This window comes from Excalfactoria chinensis, chromosome 2 (genome assembly GCF_039878825.1).
Source record: "Excalfactoria chinensis isolate bCotChi1 chromosome 2, bCotChi1.hap2, whole genome shotgun sequence".
Classification (NCBI taxonomy): Eukaryota; Metazoa; Chordata; class Aves; order Galliformes; family Phasianidae; genus Excalfactoria; species Excalfactoria chinensis.
The window spans coordinates 804,170-822,225 of record NC_092826.1 but is presented as its reverse complement, the minus strand read 5'-3'; the positions used below and the strand labels follow the sequence as shown (position 1 = coordinate 822,225).

At 50.3% G+C, this 18,056-nt stretch overlaps 1 protein-coding gene across 1 annotated transcript in view; it reads left to right on the top strand.

Moving 5' to 3' along the window:
- The window catches only part of ARHGAP39 (Rho GTPase activating protein 39), a gene marked incomplete at its 3' end in the record, with an annotated part of 115,383 nt that overhangs the window by 56,890 nt on the left and 40,437 nt on the right, over window positions 1-18,056 (top strand). Inside the window, exons 2-4 of the mRNA XM_072330602.1 lie at window positions 3,650-4,084; window positions 11,709-11,789; window positions 14,627-15,992. Of these exons, the coding sequence (XP_072186703.1) occupies window positions 3,650-4,084; window positions 11,709-11,789; window positions 14,627-15,992 (1,882 nt within the window). The remainder of the gene's footprint in view (window positions 1-3,649; window positions 4,085-11,708; window positions 11,790-14,626; window positions 15,993-18,056) is intronic.

Here is an 18,056-nt window from a genome sequence, read left to right as displayed (position 1 = left end):
CATGAACTCATCATCAGTTGTGTGGAGATGGAGGAGTTGTCCCCAGATTGGGGACAGATTGTCCCCAGGATCCGTGGGTTCGGGGCTGAGCAGGAACATGAAATTTCCCTCGTTGCCGAGGTGTGAAATGATCCATATGGGGTTTTTATGGCAATGGTGGACGTGGTTGGGTCCATAGGTCGGGTGGTGGTTGAGTTGGGCGAGCGTGGCTCACCCAACATGGATGCTTCCATGATCCTACAGCAGCGTTGGCCCCACTCACGTCCTCAACGACTCCTTTCAGCTCTTTGCTTTTCACCCTCCCTTAAATGAACACATAATATCCGGAGCTTTGCTTTCTGCTTTTTATTTCCCTTAGTTCCTCGTTGGTTTTTCTCCCCGCGTCGATTGGAAACGGCTCTACGAATTGGAAGAGGGTTTGGAGCAGGAAGGGGGCAGAATCTCTGAGCACTCATAGGGAGGAATGCACAACGTTTGGGGTTGTGGGGTTTGCTGCTTATGGGAGAGCAACGCCCCCCCTAAATGGGAGGGGGAACATGGCTGTAAGTGGGAGAGCCAACGGCCTTATAAGTGGGAGAGGAACATCCTTATGAACAAGCAAGCGGTTCCCCTACAGATGGGAGAGCCCGGGTCTCTATAATGAGAACAACGGCCCTATAAGGGTTAGACTCAATGTCTCTATGAATGGGAGAGCGATGCCCTTAGGGAAGGGAGAGGAACGTCCTTATAAATGGCAATCAGCTTCTCTCTGGATGGGAAAGCAAGGTTAAACCAGAGGCTCAGTAAGTGGATCCCAGTGGAAAAGCCCAATCCGGGGCTCTTTTTGCCCCCAAATCTTTCTCCCCGTCGAGTCCTCCTGTTTTCAACCCACGTTGGTAGGGGGGGAGATGAGGGATTGAGGGGATGAGGGGATTTGGAGCATCCTCTGAGCAGAGGGAGCCCTCTGCAGCCCTCTCCGCATGGTTGCATCCTGCATTTGGCACTGCACATTCCTTTGGACACCTTGATAAATCGGGTTTTCTACCCCAAAATCAAGTTGTAGCCTCTGTGGTGCTCTGACTCAGACTTAAACCCATATCAATAGGGCAGGAATTGGGGTTATTCTGTGGCCGTCACCGATGGAATCTTCCCAAGGCCCATTTATGGATGCAGGGATTGAGGGTTTTCTGCTGTGAAGTTGGGTAACCCCATCCCACCCCAAGCTTTTATTGCACTACCAACCTTCTCGATGTGCCCGACCCCAATATTTACTCCATCTCCCCTTGCCACTTTGGCCTTAGGGATGGGTGTGTGGTCAATGGGAACGGGATGGAGTTGGGGTTGGATTTGAAGGTCTCTTCCAACCTTAACGCTTCTGTGGTTCTGTTTTAGGGTCATGGTGGGGATGGGTTGGGGTCGGGCTTGGTGGTCTTGAGATCTTCTCCAATGCTAATGGCTGTGGTTCTATTTAGGGATACAATAGGGATGGGTTGGGGTTTTTCGGGGTCTTCTCCAGCCCTAATGATTCTGTGATTCATTTTAGGGACATGATGGGGATGGATTGGGGTGAGATTTGGTGTTCTTGAGGTTTTTTCCAATGCTAATGGCTGTGGTTCTATTTAGGGATACACTGGGGGTGGGTTGGGGATCTTGGGGGTCTTCTCCAGCCCTAATGATTCTATGATTCTTTTTAGGGACATGATGGGGATGGATTGGGGTCAGATTTGGTGGTCTTGAGGTCTTTTCCAGCCTTAATGATTCTATGATTCATTTTAGGGACACGATGGGGATGGATTGGGGTCAGATTTGGTGGTCTTGAGGTCTTCTCCAATGCTAATGGCTGTGGTTCTATTTAGGGATACACTGGGGCTGGGTTGGGGTTCTTGGGGGTCTTCTCCAGCCCTAATGATTCTACGATTCTTTTTAGGGACACGATGGGGATGGATTGGGGTCGGACTTGGTGTTCTTGAGGTCTTCTTCGATGCTAATGGCTGTGGTTCTATTTAGGGATACAGTGGGGATGGGTTGGGGATTTTGGGGGTCTTCTCCAGCCCTAATGATTCTATGATTCTTTTTAGGGACACAATGGGGATGGATTGGGGTTGGACTTGGTCTTGAGGTCTTTTCCAGCCTTAATGATTCTGTGATTCATTTTAGGGACACAATGGGGATGGATTGGGGTCGGACTTGGTGGTCTTCAGGTCTTTTCCAATGCTAATGGCTGTGGTTCTATTTAGGGGTACGCTGGGGATGGGTTGGGGATCTTGGGGGTCTTCTCCAGCCCTAATGATTCTATGATTCTTTTTAGGGACACGATGGGGATGGATTGGGGTCGGGATGGGGATGTTTGGGGTCGGATTTGGTGTTCTTGAGGTCTTCTCCAATGCTAATAGCTGTGGTTCTATTTAGGGATACATGTGGTTCTATTTGCTAATGCTATTTTTCCAATGCTAATGGATGTGGTTCTATTTGGGGATGGGTTGGGGATTTTGGGGGTCTTCTCCAGCCCTAATGATTCTGTGATTCATTTTAGGGACGCAATGGGGATGGACTGGGGTCGGACTTGGTCTTCTTGAAGTCTTCTCCAATACTAATGGCTGTGGTTCTATTTAGGGATACAATGGGGATGGGTTGGGGTTGGACTTCGTCTTCTTGAGGTCTTCTCCAATGCTAATGGCTGTGGTTCTATTTAGGGATACACTGGGGATGGGTTGGGGATCTTGGGGGTCTTCTCCAGCCCTAATGATTCTATGATTCATTTTAGGGATACAATGGGGATGGATTGGGGTCGGACTTGGTCTTCTTGAAGTCTTCTCCAATGCTAATGGCTGTGGTTCTATTTAGGGATACAATGGGGATGGGTTGGGGATTTTGGGGGTCTTTTCCAGCCTTAATGATTCTGTGATTCATTTTAGGGACACAATGGGGATGGATTGGGGTTGGGATGGGTATGGACTGGGGTTGGACTTGGTGTTCTTGAAGTCTTTTCCAGCCTTAATGATTCTGTGATTCATTTTAGGGACACAATGGGGATGGACTGGGGTCAGATTTGGTGGTCTTGAGGTCTTCTCCAATGCTAATGGCTGTGGTTCTATTTAGGGATACAGTGGGGATGGGTTGGGGATCTTGGGGGTCTTCTCCAGCCCTATTGATTCTATGATTCTTTTTAGGGACACGATAGGGATGGATTGGGGTCGGATTTGGTGTTCTTGAGGTCTTCTCCAATGCTAATGGCTGTGGTTCTCTATAGGGATACAATGGGGATGGGTTGGGGATCTTGGTGGTCTTCTGCAGCCCTAATGATTCTGTGATTCTTTTTAGGGACACGATGGGGATGGATTGGGGTCGGACTTGGTGTTCTTGAGGTCTTCTCCAATGCTAATGGCTTTGGTTCTATTTAGGGATACACTGGGGCTGGGTTGGGGATCTTGGGGGTCTTCTCCAGCCCTAATGATTCTATGATTCTTTTTAGGGACACGATGGGGATGGATTGGGGTCAGATTTGGTGGTCTTGAGGTCTTTTCCAGCTCTAATGATTCTATGATTCATTTTAGGGACACATTGGGAGAGGTTGGGTTCGGATTTGGTGGTCTTGAGGTCTTCTCCAGTGCTAATGGCTGTGGTTCTATTTACCGACCCCTTTAACCCTTCCATTCCTGTTCCCCTCTAGGCTGGAATGGGTGGAAATCATCGAACCTCGGACCCGGGAGCGCATGTACGCCAACCTGATCACGGGGGAATGCGTGTGGGACCCGCCGGCCGGCGTGCGTATCAAACGTACCAATGAGAACCAATGGTGGGAGCTCTTTGACCCCAACACCTCCCGTTTCTACTACTACAACGCCACCACGCAGCGCACGGTCTGGCACCGCCCGCAGAACTGCGATATCATCCCGTTGGCCAAACTGCAAACCTTGAAGCAGAACACTGAATCTCCACGAGCGTCCACCGAAAACAGCCCCGGACGGAGCAGTAATGTCAGCAGGGAGGGCAGCACCAGCTCCTCTCTGGAGCAGGAGTTGGAAGGCAACGAGAAAGCGGCCGAGACCACGAGGTCGAGCCGGCAATCGGCCCCGTATGCCGCGGTGAAGGAAGAAACTGAAAGGTGAGGGCGGGCAATGAGGAGTGAGGATGGATGTTGATGACCTGCGCTGTAGGGAAGGAATGTTCTGCAGCTTGGAGGGGTTTGAGGTGGTTTTTGCTATGGGGGGATGTTGGGGGTTTGGGGTGGTTTCTATGAGTGGGTTGTGTGGCTCTTGGAGTGGTTGTGTTGGGTTATGGATGGATGTTGGGGTTCTAGAAGTGGTTGTGTTGGGTTGTAGATGGACATTGGGGTTCTAGGGTTGGGTTATGGATAGGTGCTGGGATTCTGGGGATGGTTATGGTGGGTTATGGGTGGATGTTGAGGTTGTGTTGGGTTGTGTTGGGTTATGGATGGATGTTGGGGGTTTGGGATGGTTTCTATGAATGGGTTGTGTGGCTCTTGGAGTGGTTGCGTTGGGTTATGGATGGATGTTTAGGTTCTAGGGTTGGGTTATGGATAGGTGCTGGGATTCTGGGGGTGGTTGTGTTGGGTTATGGATGGATGCTGGGGTTCTAGGTGTGATTATGTTGGGTTATGGATGGATGTTGCGGTTCTAGGTGTGGTTGTGTTAGATTATGGATGGATGTTGGGGTTAGAGGGCTGATTATATGGGGTTATGGATGGATATTCGGATTCTAGGGGTGGTTTTGTTGAGTTATAGATGGATGATGGTGTTCTGGGTGTGGTTGTGTTGGGTTATGGATGGATGCTGGGGTTCTAGGTGTGGTTATGTTGGGTTATGGAAGGATGTTGGGGTTCTAGATGTGGTTATGTTGCGTTATGGATGGATGTTGGTGTTCTAGGTGTGGTTGTGTTGCGTTATGGATGGATGTTGGGGTTCTAGGTGTGATTATGTTGGGTTATGGATGGATGTTGGGGTTCTAGGTGTGATTATGTTGGGTTATGGATGGATGTTGGGGTTCTAGGTGTGGTTGTGTTGCGTTATGGATGGATGTTGGGGTTCTAGGTGTGATTATGTTGGGTTATGGATGGATGTTGGGGTTCTAGGTGTGATTATGTTGGGTTATGGATGGACGTTGGGGTTCTAGGTGTGGTTGTGTTGGGTTATGGATGGATGTTGGGGTTCTAGGTGCGGTTGTGTTGGGTTATGGATGCATGTTGTGTTTCTACGTGTGGTTATGCTGGGTTATGGATTGATGTTGGGGTTCTAGGTGTGGTTGTGTTGGGTTATGGATGGATGTTGGGGTTCTAGGTGTGGTTATGTTGGGTTATGGATGGATGTTGGTGTTCTAGAGATGGTTGTTTTGGGTTATGGATGGATGTTGGGGTTCTAGGGGTGGTTGTGTTGGGTTATGGATGGCTGTTGGGGTTGGAGGGGTGATTATATGGGGATATGGATGGATATTGGGGTTCTAGGTGTGGTTATGTTGGGTTATGGATGGATGTTGTGGTTCTAGGTGTGGTTATGTTGGGTTATGGATGGATGTTGGGGTTCTAGGTGTGGTTATGTTGGGTTATGGATGGATGTTGGTGTTCTAGAGATGGTTGTTTTGGGTTATGGATGGATGTTGGGGTTCTAGGTGTGGTTGTGTTGGGTTATGGATGGATGCTGTGGTTCTAGGTGTGTTTGTGTTGGGTTATGGATGGATGTTGGGGTTCTAAGTGCGGTTATGTTGGGTTATGGATGGATGTTGGGGTTCTAAGTGCGGTTGTGTTGGGTTATGGATGGATGTTGGGGTTCTAGGGGTGGTTGTGTTGGGTTATGGATGGATGTTGGGGTTCTAGTTGTGGTTGTGTTGGGTTATGGATGGATGTTAGGGTTCTAAGTGCGGTTATGTCGGGTTATGGATGGATGTTGGGGTTCTAGGTGTGGTTGTGTTGAGTTATGGATGGTTGCTGGGGTTCTAGAGATGGTTGTGTTGGGTTATGGATGGATGTTGGGGTTCTAGGTGTGGTTATGTTGGGTTATGGATGGATGTTGGGGTTCTAGGTGTGGTTATGTTGGGTTATGGATGGATGTTGGTGTTCTAGAGATGGTTGTTTTGGGTTATGGATGGATGTTGGGGTTCTAGGGGTGGTTGTGTTGGGTTATGGATGGCTGTTGGGGTTCTAAGTGCGGTTATGTTGGGTTATGGACGGATGTTGGGGTTCTAGGTGTGTTTGTGTTGGGTTATGGATGGATGTTGGGGTTCTAAGTGCGGTTGTGTTGGGTTATGGATGGATGTTGGGGTTCTAGAGATGGTTGTGTTGGGTTATGGATGGATGCTGTGGTTCTAGGTGTGTTTGTGTTGGGTTATGGATGGATGTTGGGGTTCTAAGTGCGGTTATGTTGGGTTATGGCTGGATGTTGGGGTTCTAAGTGCGGTTGTGTTGGGTTATGGATGGATGTTGGGGTTCTAGAGATGGTTGTGTTGGGTTATGGATGGATGTTGGGGTTCTAGGTGTGGTTGTGTTGGGTTATGGATGGATGTTGGGGTTCTAGGTGTGGTTATGTTGCGTTATGGAAGGATGTTGTGGTTCTAGGTGTGGTTGTGTTGGGTTATGGATGGATGTTGGGGTTCTAGGTGCGGTTGTGTTGGGTTATGGATGCATGTTGTGTTTCTACGTGTGGTTATGCTGGGTTATGGATGGATGTTGGGGTTCTAGGTGTGGTTGTGTTGGGTTATGGATGGATGTTGGGGTTCTAGGTGTGTTTGTGTTGGGCTATGGATGGATGTTGGGGTTCTAGGTGTGGTTGTGTTGGGTTATGGATGGATGTTGTGGTTCTAGGTGTGGTTGTGTTGGGTTATGGATGGATGTTGGGGTTCTAGGTGTGGTTATGTTGAGTTATGGATGGATGTTGGGGTTCTAGGTGTGGTTGTGTTGGGTTATGGATGGATGTTGGTGTTCTAGGTGTGGTTGTGTTGGGTTATGGATTGATGTTGGGGTTCTAAGTGCGGTTATGTTGGGTTATGGATGGATGTTGGGGTTCTAGGTGTGGTTATGTTGCGTTATGGATGGATGTTGGGGTTCTAGGGGTGGTTTTGTTGAGTTATAGATGGATGTTGGGGTTCTAGGTGTGTTTGTGTTGGGTTATGGATGGATGTTGGGGTTCTAGGTGTGGTTGTGTTGGGTTATGGATGGATGTTGGGGTTCTAGGTGTGGTTATGTTGGGTTATGGATGGATGTTTGGGTTCTAGGTGCGGTTGTGTTGGGTTATGGATGCATGTTGTGTTTCTACGTGTGGTTATGCTGGGTTATGGATGGATGTTGGGGTTCTAGGTGTGGTTGTGTTGGGTTATGGATGGATGTTGGGGTTCTAGGTGTGGTTGTGTTGGGTTATGGATGGATGTTGGGGTTCTAGGTGTGGTTATGTTGCGTTATGGAAGGATGTTGTGGTTCTAGGTGTGGTTGTGTTGGGTTATGGATGGATGTTGGGGTTCTAGGTGCGGTTGTGTTGGGTTATGGATGCATGTTGTGTTTCTACGTGTGGTTATGCTGGGTTATGGATGGATGTTGGGGTTCTAGGTGTGGTTGTGTTGGGTTATGGATGGATGTTGGGGTTCTAGGTGTGTTTGTGTTGGGCTATGGATGGATGTTGGGGTTCTAGGTGTGGTTGTGTTGGGTTATGGAAGGATGTTGTGGTTCTAGGTGTGGTTGTGTTGGGTTATGGATGGATGTTGGGGTTCTAGGTGCGGTTGTGTTGGGTTATGGATGCATGTTGTGTTTCTACGTGTGGTTATGCTGGGTTATGGATGGATGTTGGGGTTCTAGGTGTGGTTGTGTTGGGTTATGGATGGATGTTGGGGTTCTAGGTGTGTTTGTGTTGGGCTATGGATGGATGTTGGGGTTCTAGGTGTGGTTGTGTTGGGTTATGGATGGATGTTGGGGTTCTAAGTGCGGTTATGTTGGGTTATGGATGGATGTTGGGGTTCTAAGTGCGGTTGTGTTGGGTTATGGATGGATGTTGGGGTTCTAGGGGTGGTTGTGTTGGGTTATGGATGGATGTTGGGGTTCTAGTTGTGGTTGTGTTGGGTTATGGATGGATGTTAGGGTTCTAAGTGCGGTTATGTCGGGTTATGGATGGATGTTGGGGTTCTAGGTGTGGTTGTGTTGAGTTATGGATGGTTGCTGGGGTTCTAGAGATGGTTGTGTTGGGTTATGGATGGATGTTGGGGTTCTAGGTGTGGTTATGTTGGGTTATGGATGGATGTTGGGGTTCTAGGTGTGGTTATGTTGGGTTATGGATGGATGTTGGTGTTCTAGAGATGGTTGTTTTGGGTTATGGATGGATGTTGGGGTTCTAGGGGTGGTTGTGTTGGGTTATGGATGGCTGTTGGGGTTCTAAGTGCGGTTATGTTGGGTTATGGACGGATGTTGGGGTTCTAGGTGTGTTTGTGTTGGGTTATGGATGGATGTTGGGGTTCTAAGTGCGGTTGTGTTGGGTTATGGATGGATGTTGGGGTTCTAGAGATGGTTGTGTTGGGTTATGGATGGATGCTGTGGTTCTAGGTGTGTTTGTGTTGGGTTATGGATGGATGTTGGGGTTCTAAGTGCGGTTATGTTGGGTTATGGCTGGATGTTGGGGTTCTAAGTGCGGTTGTGTTGGGTTATGGATGGATGTTGGGGTTCTAGAGATGGTTGTGTTGGGTTATGGATGGATGTTGGGGTTCTAGGTGTGGTTGTGTTGGGTTATGGATGGATGTTGGGGTTCTAGGTGTGGTTATGTTGCGTTATGGAAGGATGTTGTGGTTCTAGGTGTGGTTGTGTTGGGTTATGGATGGATGTTGGGGTTCTAGGTGCGGTTGTGTTGGGTTATGGATGCATGTTGTGTTTCTACGTGTGGTTATGCTGGGTTATGGATGGATGTTGGGGTTCTAGGTGTGGTTGTGTTGGGTTATGGATGGATGTTGGGGTTCTAGGTGTGTTTGTGTTGGGCTATGGATGGATGTTGGGGTTCTAGGTGTGGTTGTGTTGGGTTATGGATGGATGTTGTGGTTCTAGGTGTGGTTGTGTTGGGTTATGGATGGATGTTGGGGTTCTAGGTGTGGTTATGTTGAGTTATGGATGGATGTTGGGGTTCTAGGTGTGGTTGTGTTGGGTTATGGATGGATGTTGGTGTTCTAGGTGTGGTTGTGTTGGGTTATGGATTGATGTTGGGGTTCTAAGTGCGGTTATGTTGGGTTATGGATGGATGTTGGGGTTCTAGGTGTGGTTATGTTGCGTTATGGATGGATGTTGGGGTTCTAGGGGTGGTTTTGTTGAGTTATAGATGGATGTTGGGGTTCTAGGTGTGTTTGTGTTGGGTTATGGATGGATGTTGGGGTTCTAGGTGTGGTTGTGTTGGGTTATGGATGGATGTTGGGGTTCTAGGTGTGGTTATGTTGGGTTATGGATGGATGTTTGGGTTCTAGGTGTGGTTGTGTTGGGTTATGGATGGATGTTGGGGTTCTAGGTGTGGTTATGTTGGGTTATGGATGGATATTGGGGTTCTAGGTGTGGTTATGTTGGGTTATGGATGGATGTTGGGGTTCTAGGGGTGGTTTTGTTGAGTTATAGATGGATGTTGGGGTTCTACGTGTGTTTGTGTTGGGTTATGGATGGATGTTGGGGTTCTAGGTGTGGTTGTGTTGGGTTATGGATGGATGTTGGGGTTCTAGGTGTGGTTATGTTGGGTTATGGATGGATGTTTGGGTTCTAGGTGTGGTTGTGTTGGGTTATGGATGGATGTTGGGGTTCTAGGTGTGGTTATGTTGGGTTATGGATGGATATTGGGGTTCTAGGTGTGGTTATGTTGGGTTATGGATGGATGTTGGGGTTCTAGGGGTGGTTTTGTTGGGTTATGGATGGATGTTGGGGTTCTAGGTGTGGTTATGTTGGGTTATGGATGGATATTGGGGTTCTAGGTGTGGTTATGTTGGGTTATGGATGGATGTTGGGGTTCTAGGGGTGGTTTTGTTGGGTTATGGATGGATGTTGGGGTTCTAGGTGTGGTTATGTTGGGTTATGGATGGATGTTGGGGTTCTAGGTGTGGTTATGTTGGGTTATGTATGAGAACATCACGGAGAACATCAGAGCCAAAGCGCCGCTTACATAACCACAAAGAAACCCATCTTCAGCCCTTTGATGAGGAGCTGTAATTAAGCCTATGGTGCTCAGGGAGGTGGATTAAGGGAGGGATTTCAGTTCTATTCCTGGCCTGGCTACCGAGCTGTGTTATTTCGGTCGCGCCACTTTCGCCGGGTATCTCTATATATATAAATAAGAGCTGAGCTGGGTGGGGAATGTTGGCACCTCCCATTGCAGGAAGGGGGATAAGGAGGGGGGGGAAGAAGGAAAGAGCAATTGCTGTGGGTAGGGAGGCTTGAGAAGCAGCTCCAGATGTGTTCCTTCTGATGTTCCCCCCCCCCAAGCCGTGCTGCTTTTTCAGCCCCTTCCATGACAAAAAAACAGCAAAAAAACAGGCTTTTCTGCCCTTTTTTCTGTCCCTCGGCCCCTCTTGTGGCTCCCTTTGATGCGGCTTAATTGCTCTACAAAACCTCTCCCGTTTCTCTCCACCAAAACTAAACGTGGCCATTTTGATGTCTGTGATCTTCAGCTTTGGGAGGTAGAGTTGACTGTCCAACATGGAAAACCAATGGGCCACCGTGAGCCATTATGTGACCATCATGGGCCACCATATAACCACCATGGCCACCATGGGTCACCATGGGCTACCATGGGCCACCATGGGTCACCATGGGCTACCATGGGCCATCATGGGCCAACATGGCCACCATGGGACATCATGTGACCGCCATAGCCACCATGGGCTACCATGGGCCAACATGGCCGCCATGGGCCACGGTAGGCAGCCAAACCACCACGGGATCTTGTGGGTACCCCAAAGACAGCTGGATTTTGTAGGGCATCAAAAGGACCATGGGATAATATAGGTACCCCAAAGACAACTGGATATCCTATCCTATCCTATCCTATCCTATCCTATCCTATCCTATCCTATCCTATCCTATCCTATCCTATCCTATCCTATCCTATCCCATCCCGTCCTGTCCTGTCCTGTCCTGTCCTGTCCTGTCCTGTCCTGTCCTGTCCTATCCTATCCCATCCCATCCCATCCCATCCCATCCCATCCCATCGCATCCCATCCCATCCCAATCCCATCCCATCCCATCCCATCCTATCCCATCCCATCCCATCCCATCCCATCCCATCCCATCCCATCCTATCCCATCCCATCCCATCCCATCCCATCCCATCCCATCCCATCCCATCCAGTTTTACCCCATCCCATCCCATCCCATCCCATCCCATCCCATCCCATCCCATCCCATCCCATCCCATCCCATCCCATCCAGTTTTACCCCATCCCATCCCATCCCATCCCATCCCATCCCATCCCATCCCATCCAGTTTAACCCCATCCCATCCCATCCCATCCCAATCCCATCCCAATCCCATCCCACCCCATCCTATCCTATCCTATCCTATCCCATCCCATCCCATCCCATCCAGTTCTACCCCATCCCATCTCATCCCATCCCATCCCACACACCCAATGAACGTCTCCAATCTCGCCGCCGACGATGAGCTCCGACCCCAAGCACGGAGCTCAGCCTGACGGGCTCCACTGACCCCAAAGCGAAGGGGAGGTGTCTGAGGACCCCAAATAACCCTCTATCCCCCCCAATTACTGTGTTGCAGTTCGTCGCCCTCCGGAGTGTTTGAGAAAGAATGCGACATCTATCGGGATTACAACGCCGAAGGTCAGCTCCTCCATTACAGGTAGGACACGACTTCCCTCTGCTTTGGGGTCGGGTCCAATGTGTGGTTATGGGGTAGAGGAGTGTCATCGTTGGAAGAGGGAACGGATGGGGTCGCTGCCCATGGGGTTGGAGATGTGGCACTGGGGATGTGGTTAGAGGGCCCTATAGAGGACCCTATAGAGGTCTCTGTTGAGGTATCCATAGAGGTCCATGTACAGGTCCTTATAGAGGTCCTTATAGAGGTCTCTGTAGAGGGTCTTTGTAGAGGTCCCTATAGAGGTCTTCATAGAGGTCCCTATAGAGGTCTTTGTAGAGGTCCTTATAAAGGTCCCTATAGAGGTCTCTATAAAGGTCCCTATAGAGGTCCCTATAGAGGTCTCTGTAGAGGTCCCTATAGGGGTCTTTGTAGAGGTCCTTATAAAGGTCCCTATAGAAGTCTTTCTAGAGGTCTTTATTGGGGTCGCTTCCTATGGAGGTGTTGAGTGAGCCGTGGAGATGTGGGACGTGGTTAGAGGGCCCTATAGAGGACCCTATAGAGGTCTCTGTTGAGGTCCCTATAGAGGTCTTTGTAGAGGTCCTTATAAAGGTCCCTATAGAAGTCTCTGTACAGGTCCCTATAGAGGGCTCTGTAGAGGTCCTTATAAAGGTCCCTATAGAGGACTCTGTAGAGGTCTTTATAGTGTTTCCTGTAGAGGTCCCTATAGAGGTCCCTATAGAGGTCTCTGTTGAGGTCCCTATAGAGGTCCCTATAGAGGTCCTTATAAAGGTCCCTATAGAGGTCTCTATAAAGGTCCCTATAGAGGTCTTTGTAGAGGTCCTTATACAGGTCCCTATAGAGGACTCTGTAGAGGTCTTTATTGGGGTCACAGCCTATGGAGGTGTTGAGTGAGCCGTGGAGATGTGGCACTGGGGACGTGGTTAGAGGGCCCTATAGAGGACCCTATAGAGGTCTCTGTTGAGGTATCCATAGAGGTCCATGTACAGGTCCTTATAGAGGCCCTTATAGAGGTCCTTATAGAGGTCTCTGTAGAGGTCCCTATAGAGGTCTTTGTAGAGGTCCTTATAAAGGTCCCTATAGAAGTCTCTCTAGAGGTCTCTATAAAGGTCCCTATAGAGGTCCCTATAGAGGTCTCTGTAGAGGTCCCTATAGAGGTCCTTATAGAGGTCCTTATAAAGGTCCTTATAGAGGTCCTAATAAAGGTCCCTATAGAGGACTCTGTAGAGGTCTTTATTGGGGTCACAGCCTATGGAGGTGTTGAGTGAGTCATGGGGATGTGGCACTGGGGACGTGGTTAGAGGGCCCTATAGAGGACCCTATAGAGGTCTCTGTTGAGGTATCCATAGAGGTCCCTGTACAGGTCCTTATAAAGGTCCCTATAGAGGACCCTGTAGAGGTCCTTATAGAGGTCCCTATAGAGGAAACTGGGGTTGTACTGGGGAAACTGGGGATGTAATGAAGGAACTGGGGATGTAATGGGGAAACTGGGGTTGTATTGGGGAAACTGGGGATGTAATGGGGAAACTGGGTTGTAATGGGGAAACTGGGGATGTAATGGGGAAACTGGGTTGTAATGGGGAAACTGGGGTTGTAATGGGGAAACTGGGGATGTAACAGGGAAACTGGGGATGTAATGGGGAAACTGGGGATGTAATGGGGAAACTGGGGTTGTAATGGGGAAACTGGGGATGTAATGGGGAAACTGGGGTTGTAATGGAGGAACTGGGGTTATAATGGGGAAACTGGGGTTGTATTGGAAGAAACTGGGTTTGTAATGGGGAAACTGGGGTTATAATGGGGAAACGGGTTGTAATCGAGAAACTGGGGTTGTATTGGGGAAACTGGGGTTGTAATGGGGAAACTGGGGTTGTAATGGGGAAACTGGGGTTGTAATGGGGATACTGGGGTTGTAATGGGGAAACTGGGGTTGTAATGGAGGAACTGGGGTTATAATGGGGAAACTGGGGTTGTATTGGAAGAAACTGGGTTTGTAATGGGGAAACTGGGGTTATAATGGGGAAACTGGGGTTGTAATCGAGAAACTGGGGTTGTATTGGGGAAACTGGGGTTGTAATGGGGAAACTGGGGTTGTAATGGGGATACTGGGGTTGTATTGGGGAAACTGGGGTTGTATTGGGGAAACTGGGGATGTACTGGGGAAATGGGGTTGTATTGGGGAAACTGGGGTTGTATTGGGGAAACTGGGGATGTAATGGGGAAACTGGGGTTGTAATGGAGGAACTGGGGATGTAATGGGGAAACTGGAGTTGTATTGGGGAAACTGGGGTTGTATTGGAAGAAACTGGGGATGTAATGGGGAAACTGGGGATTGGGATGGAGATGGGGATGGGGAGGGGGATGGAGATAGAGATGGGGATGGGGATGGGGGTGGGGATAGGGATAGGTATGGGGATGGAGATTGGGAATGGAAATGGGGATAGAGATGGGGTTGGGGATGGAGATTGGGATGGGGATGGAAATAAGAATGAGGATAGAGATGGGGATGAGGATGGAGATAGAAATAGGGATGGGGATGGAGATGGGGGTGGGGGTGGGGATAGGGATAGGTATGGGGTTGGAGATGGGAATGGGGATGGTGATAGAGATGGGGATGGGGATGGAGATCGGGATGGGGATGGAGGTGAAGTTGTGGGTGGGGATGGGGATGGTGATGGGAAGGGATGGAGGGTCAACACCTCACCCCCACTCATGAGTTGGATGCGGTTGGGTTTTCCTGCTGTCCCACAGCTGGTGGGGCTGAATATCTCCAAGAAAACACCCCAATCCCTCCAATCCCAACAGCCCCAAAGGCTCCTATGGGGTCATTCTCACCCCCCTCCCACCTTTATTACCCTTAGGACGTCTTCGCTGCGCTGGAACGCCGGCACCAAAGAGCGGATGCTGATCAAGGTGACGGACCGCGAGCCCAGCTTCCTCCTGCACCAGGGCAACGGCTTCGGCCCCGACTCCGCTCCATCCACCCGCTCCCGCCGCCCCTCGGGGGGTCAGCAATCCCCCAACCTACAGAGCTTCAACCCCGACCCCGATAACTCCGTCTTCTTCCCGGAGAGGAAACCATCCCCTTACCTAAAAAGAGCCGAGCTGGCGGGGAGCTGCTCGCCTTTATTGGGTCGGGGTGATTCCTTTTGCTCCCCACTGCAAAGCCAACACCACCGCAAGGCCTCGAGTGAATCTCAACCTTCCTCTCCACGCTACGCCTACGAGCCGCCGCTCTACGAGGAGCCCCCCATGGAGTACCAAGCTCCCATCTACGACGAACCCCCCGTGGACATGCAATACGAGGCCGGAGGGGGTTACAAAGCAGCTTCTTCCCCTCAAAAATCCCCCATCCGGAAGCCTCACCCTTTCCTTCAATCACCCAAACAAGGTTCCAACTCGCCCTACCAACAGCTGGTGCTCACCAAGCAGAAATGCCCCGATCGCTTTATGAGCTTGGAATACAGCCCGGCCGGCAAGGAATACGTCCGCCAGCTGGTTTACGTCGAGCAATCGGGTTCCAGCCCTAAAATGAAATCGGCTCCACGTCACAAATACTCCCCCAACCCTATTGGGGGCTCCTATTCCCTACAGCACAGCCCATGCCTCCTCCGCGAGCAACGCGCCGACCTCAAGTCCGGCGACTACAGCAGCATGGAGGCGGCCGATTTCTGCCCCGACGACTCCATGTCGTGGTCCAGCCAGCAAGATACCATGTCCTCCACCGGATACTCCCCCTCCAATAGGAAAAGGAAGAGCAGGAAACCTTCCGTGCCCCACCACGAACCCAACACCCCATTGGCAGAAGGGGAACGGGACGAGGCGGATGAGGAGCGATGCGGGTCGGCTCGCGGCCAACTCAACCGCGGGGAGAGCAAAGCAATGGAGGCAGAAGGAGAAGCAACACGAGGCTTCGCGGAGCCTTTCCTGGCACAAGCACGCTTGGCTTGGGAAGCCCAACAAGCTCATTATCACATGAAACAACGCAGCAGTTGGGATTCCCAAAAGGATGGGTCGGGATACGAGAGCGACGGGGCTCTACCGTTGCCCATGCCGGGTCCGGTGGTAAGAGCCTTTAGCGAGGACGAGGCGCTGGCGCAGCAGGACAGCAAGCATTGGAAGAGGAACACCTTTGAGAAGTTGGGCTTCCCCCAGATCCTGTTGGAGAAGAGCGTCTCCGTGCAGACCAACCTGGCGTCCCCTGAGCCCTACCTGCATCCATCGCAGGTAAGGAGCGGGGATGGGTGGGTGTTTTGGGGGCGTCTTTGGGGTTTAGGGTGTCCCTGATGGTTATGGGGTGGCCTCAAGTCTTTGGGGTGTCCCTGGTGTTTTGGGGTGTCTTTGGGTTTTAGGGTGTTCCAGATGGTGATGGGGTGTCCCTGGTGTTTTGGGGTGTCTGTGATGGTTATGGGGTGTCCTTGGGTTTTAGGATGTCCCTGATGGTTGGGGATGTCCTCAAGTGTTTGGGTTGTCCCCATTAGTTTGAGGTGTCCCTCTTGTTTTAGGGTGTCTTTGGGGTTTAGGATGTCCCTGATGGTTATGGAGTGTCCTCAACTGTGTGGGGTGTCCTTGGTGTTTTGGGGTGTCTTTGGGGTTTTAGGGTGTCCCTGATGGTGATGGGGTGGCCTCAAGTCTTTGGGGTGTCCATGGTGTTTTGGGGTGTCCCCATTAGTTTGAGGCATCCGTTGTGTTTTGGGGTGTCTTTGGGTCTTAGAGTATCCCTGATGGTTATGGGGTGGCCTCAAGTCTTTGGGGTGTCTGTGGTGTTATGGGGTGTCCCCATTAGTTTGAGGTGTCCCTGATGGTTGGGGTGTCCTTTGGGTTTGGAGATGTCTATGGTGGTTGGGGACGTCCTCAAGTCTTTGGGGTGTCCGTGGTGTTATGGGGTGTCCCCATTAGTTTGGGGTGTCCCTTTTGTTTGGGGTGTCTTTGGGTTTTAGGGTATCCCTGATGGTTATGGGGTGTCCTCAAGTCTTTGGGGTGTCCATGGTGTTTTGGGGTGTCCCCATTAGTTTGAGGCATCCTTTGTGTTTTGGGGTGTCTTTGGGTCTTAGGGTGTTCCTGATAGTTGTGGGGTGTCCTCAAGTCTTTGGGGTGTCCATGGCATTTTAGGGTGTCTTTGGGTTTTAGGGTGTTTCTGATGGTTATGGGGTGGCCTCAAGTGTTTAGGGTGTCCATGGTGTTATGGAATGTCCTTAGTGTTTTGGGGTGTCCATGACGTTATGGGTTGTCCCCATTAGTTTGGGTTGTCCCTTTTGTTTTGGGGTGTCTTTGGGTTTTAGGGTGTCCCTGATGGTTATGGGGTGTCCTCAAGTCTTTGGGGTGTCCATGGCGTTTTGGGGTGTCCTTGGTGTTTTGGGGTGTCCCCATTAGTTTGAGGTGTCCTTGGTGTTTTGGGGTGTCTTTGGGTCTTAGGGTGTCCATGGCATTTTGGGGTGTCCCCATTAGTTTGAGGTGTCCCTCTTGTTTTAGGGTGTCTTTGGGGTTTAGAGTGTCCCTGATGGTTATGAGGTGGCCTCAAGTCTTTGGGGTGTCCATGCCGTTATGGTGTGTCTATGGGTTTTAGGGTGTCCCTAATGGTGATGGGGTGTCCCTGGTGTTTTGGGGTGTCCCTGATGGTTATGGGGTGTCCTCAAGTCTTTGGGGTGTCCATGGCTTTTTGGGGTGTCCTTGGTGTTATGGGGTGTCCCCATTAGTTTGAGGTGTCCCTGATGGTTATGGGGTGTCCTCAAGTATTTGGATTATCCCCATTAGTTTGGGGTGTCCCTTTTGTTTTGGGGTGTCTTTGGTATTTAAGGTATCCCTGATGGTTATGGGGTGGCCTCAAGTCTTTGGGGTGTCCATGGCGTTTGAGGTGTCCTTGCTGTTATGGGGTGTCCCCATTAGTTTGAGGTGTCCCCAATGGTTATGGGGTGTCCTCAAGTCTTTGGGGTGTCCCTGGTGTTATGGGGTGTCTTTGGGTTTTAGGGTGTCCCTGATGGTTGGAGATGACCTCATTAGTTTGAGGTGTCCTTGGTGTTTTGGGGTGTCCTTAGGTTTTAGGGCTGTCCCTGATGGTTTGGGGATGTCATCAAGTGTTTGGGGTGTCCCCATTAGTTTGAGGCATCCTTTGTGTTTTGGGGTGTCTTTGGGTTTTAGGGTGTCCCTGATGGTTATGGGGTGTCCTCAAGTCTTTGGGGTGTCTGTGGTGTTATGGGGTGTCCCCATTAGTTTGAGGTGTCCCTCTTGTTTTAGGGTGTCTTTGGGGTTTAGGGTGTCCCTGATGGTTGGGGATGTCCTCAAGTGTTTAGG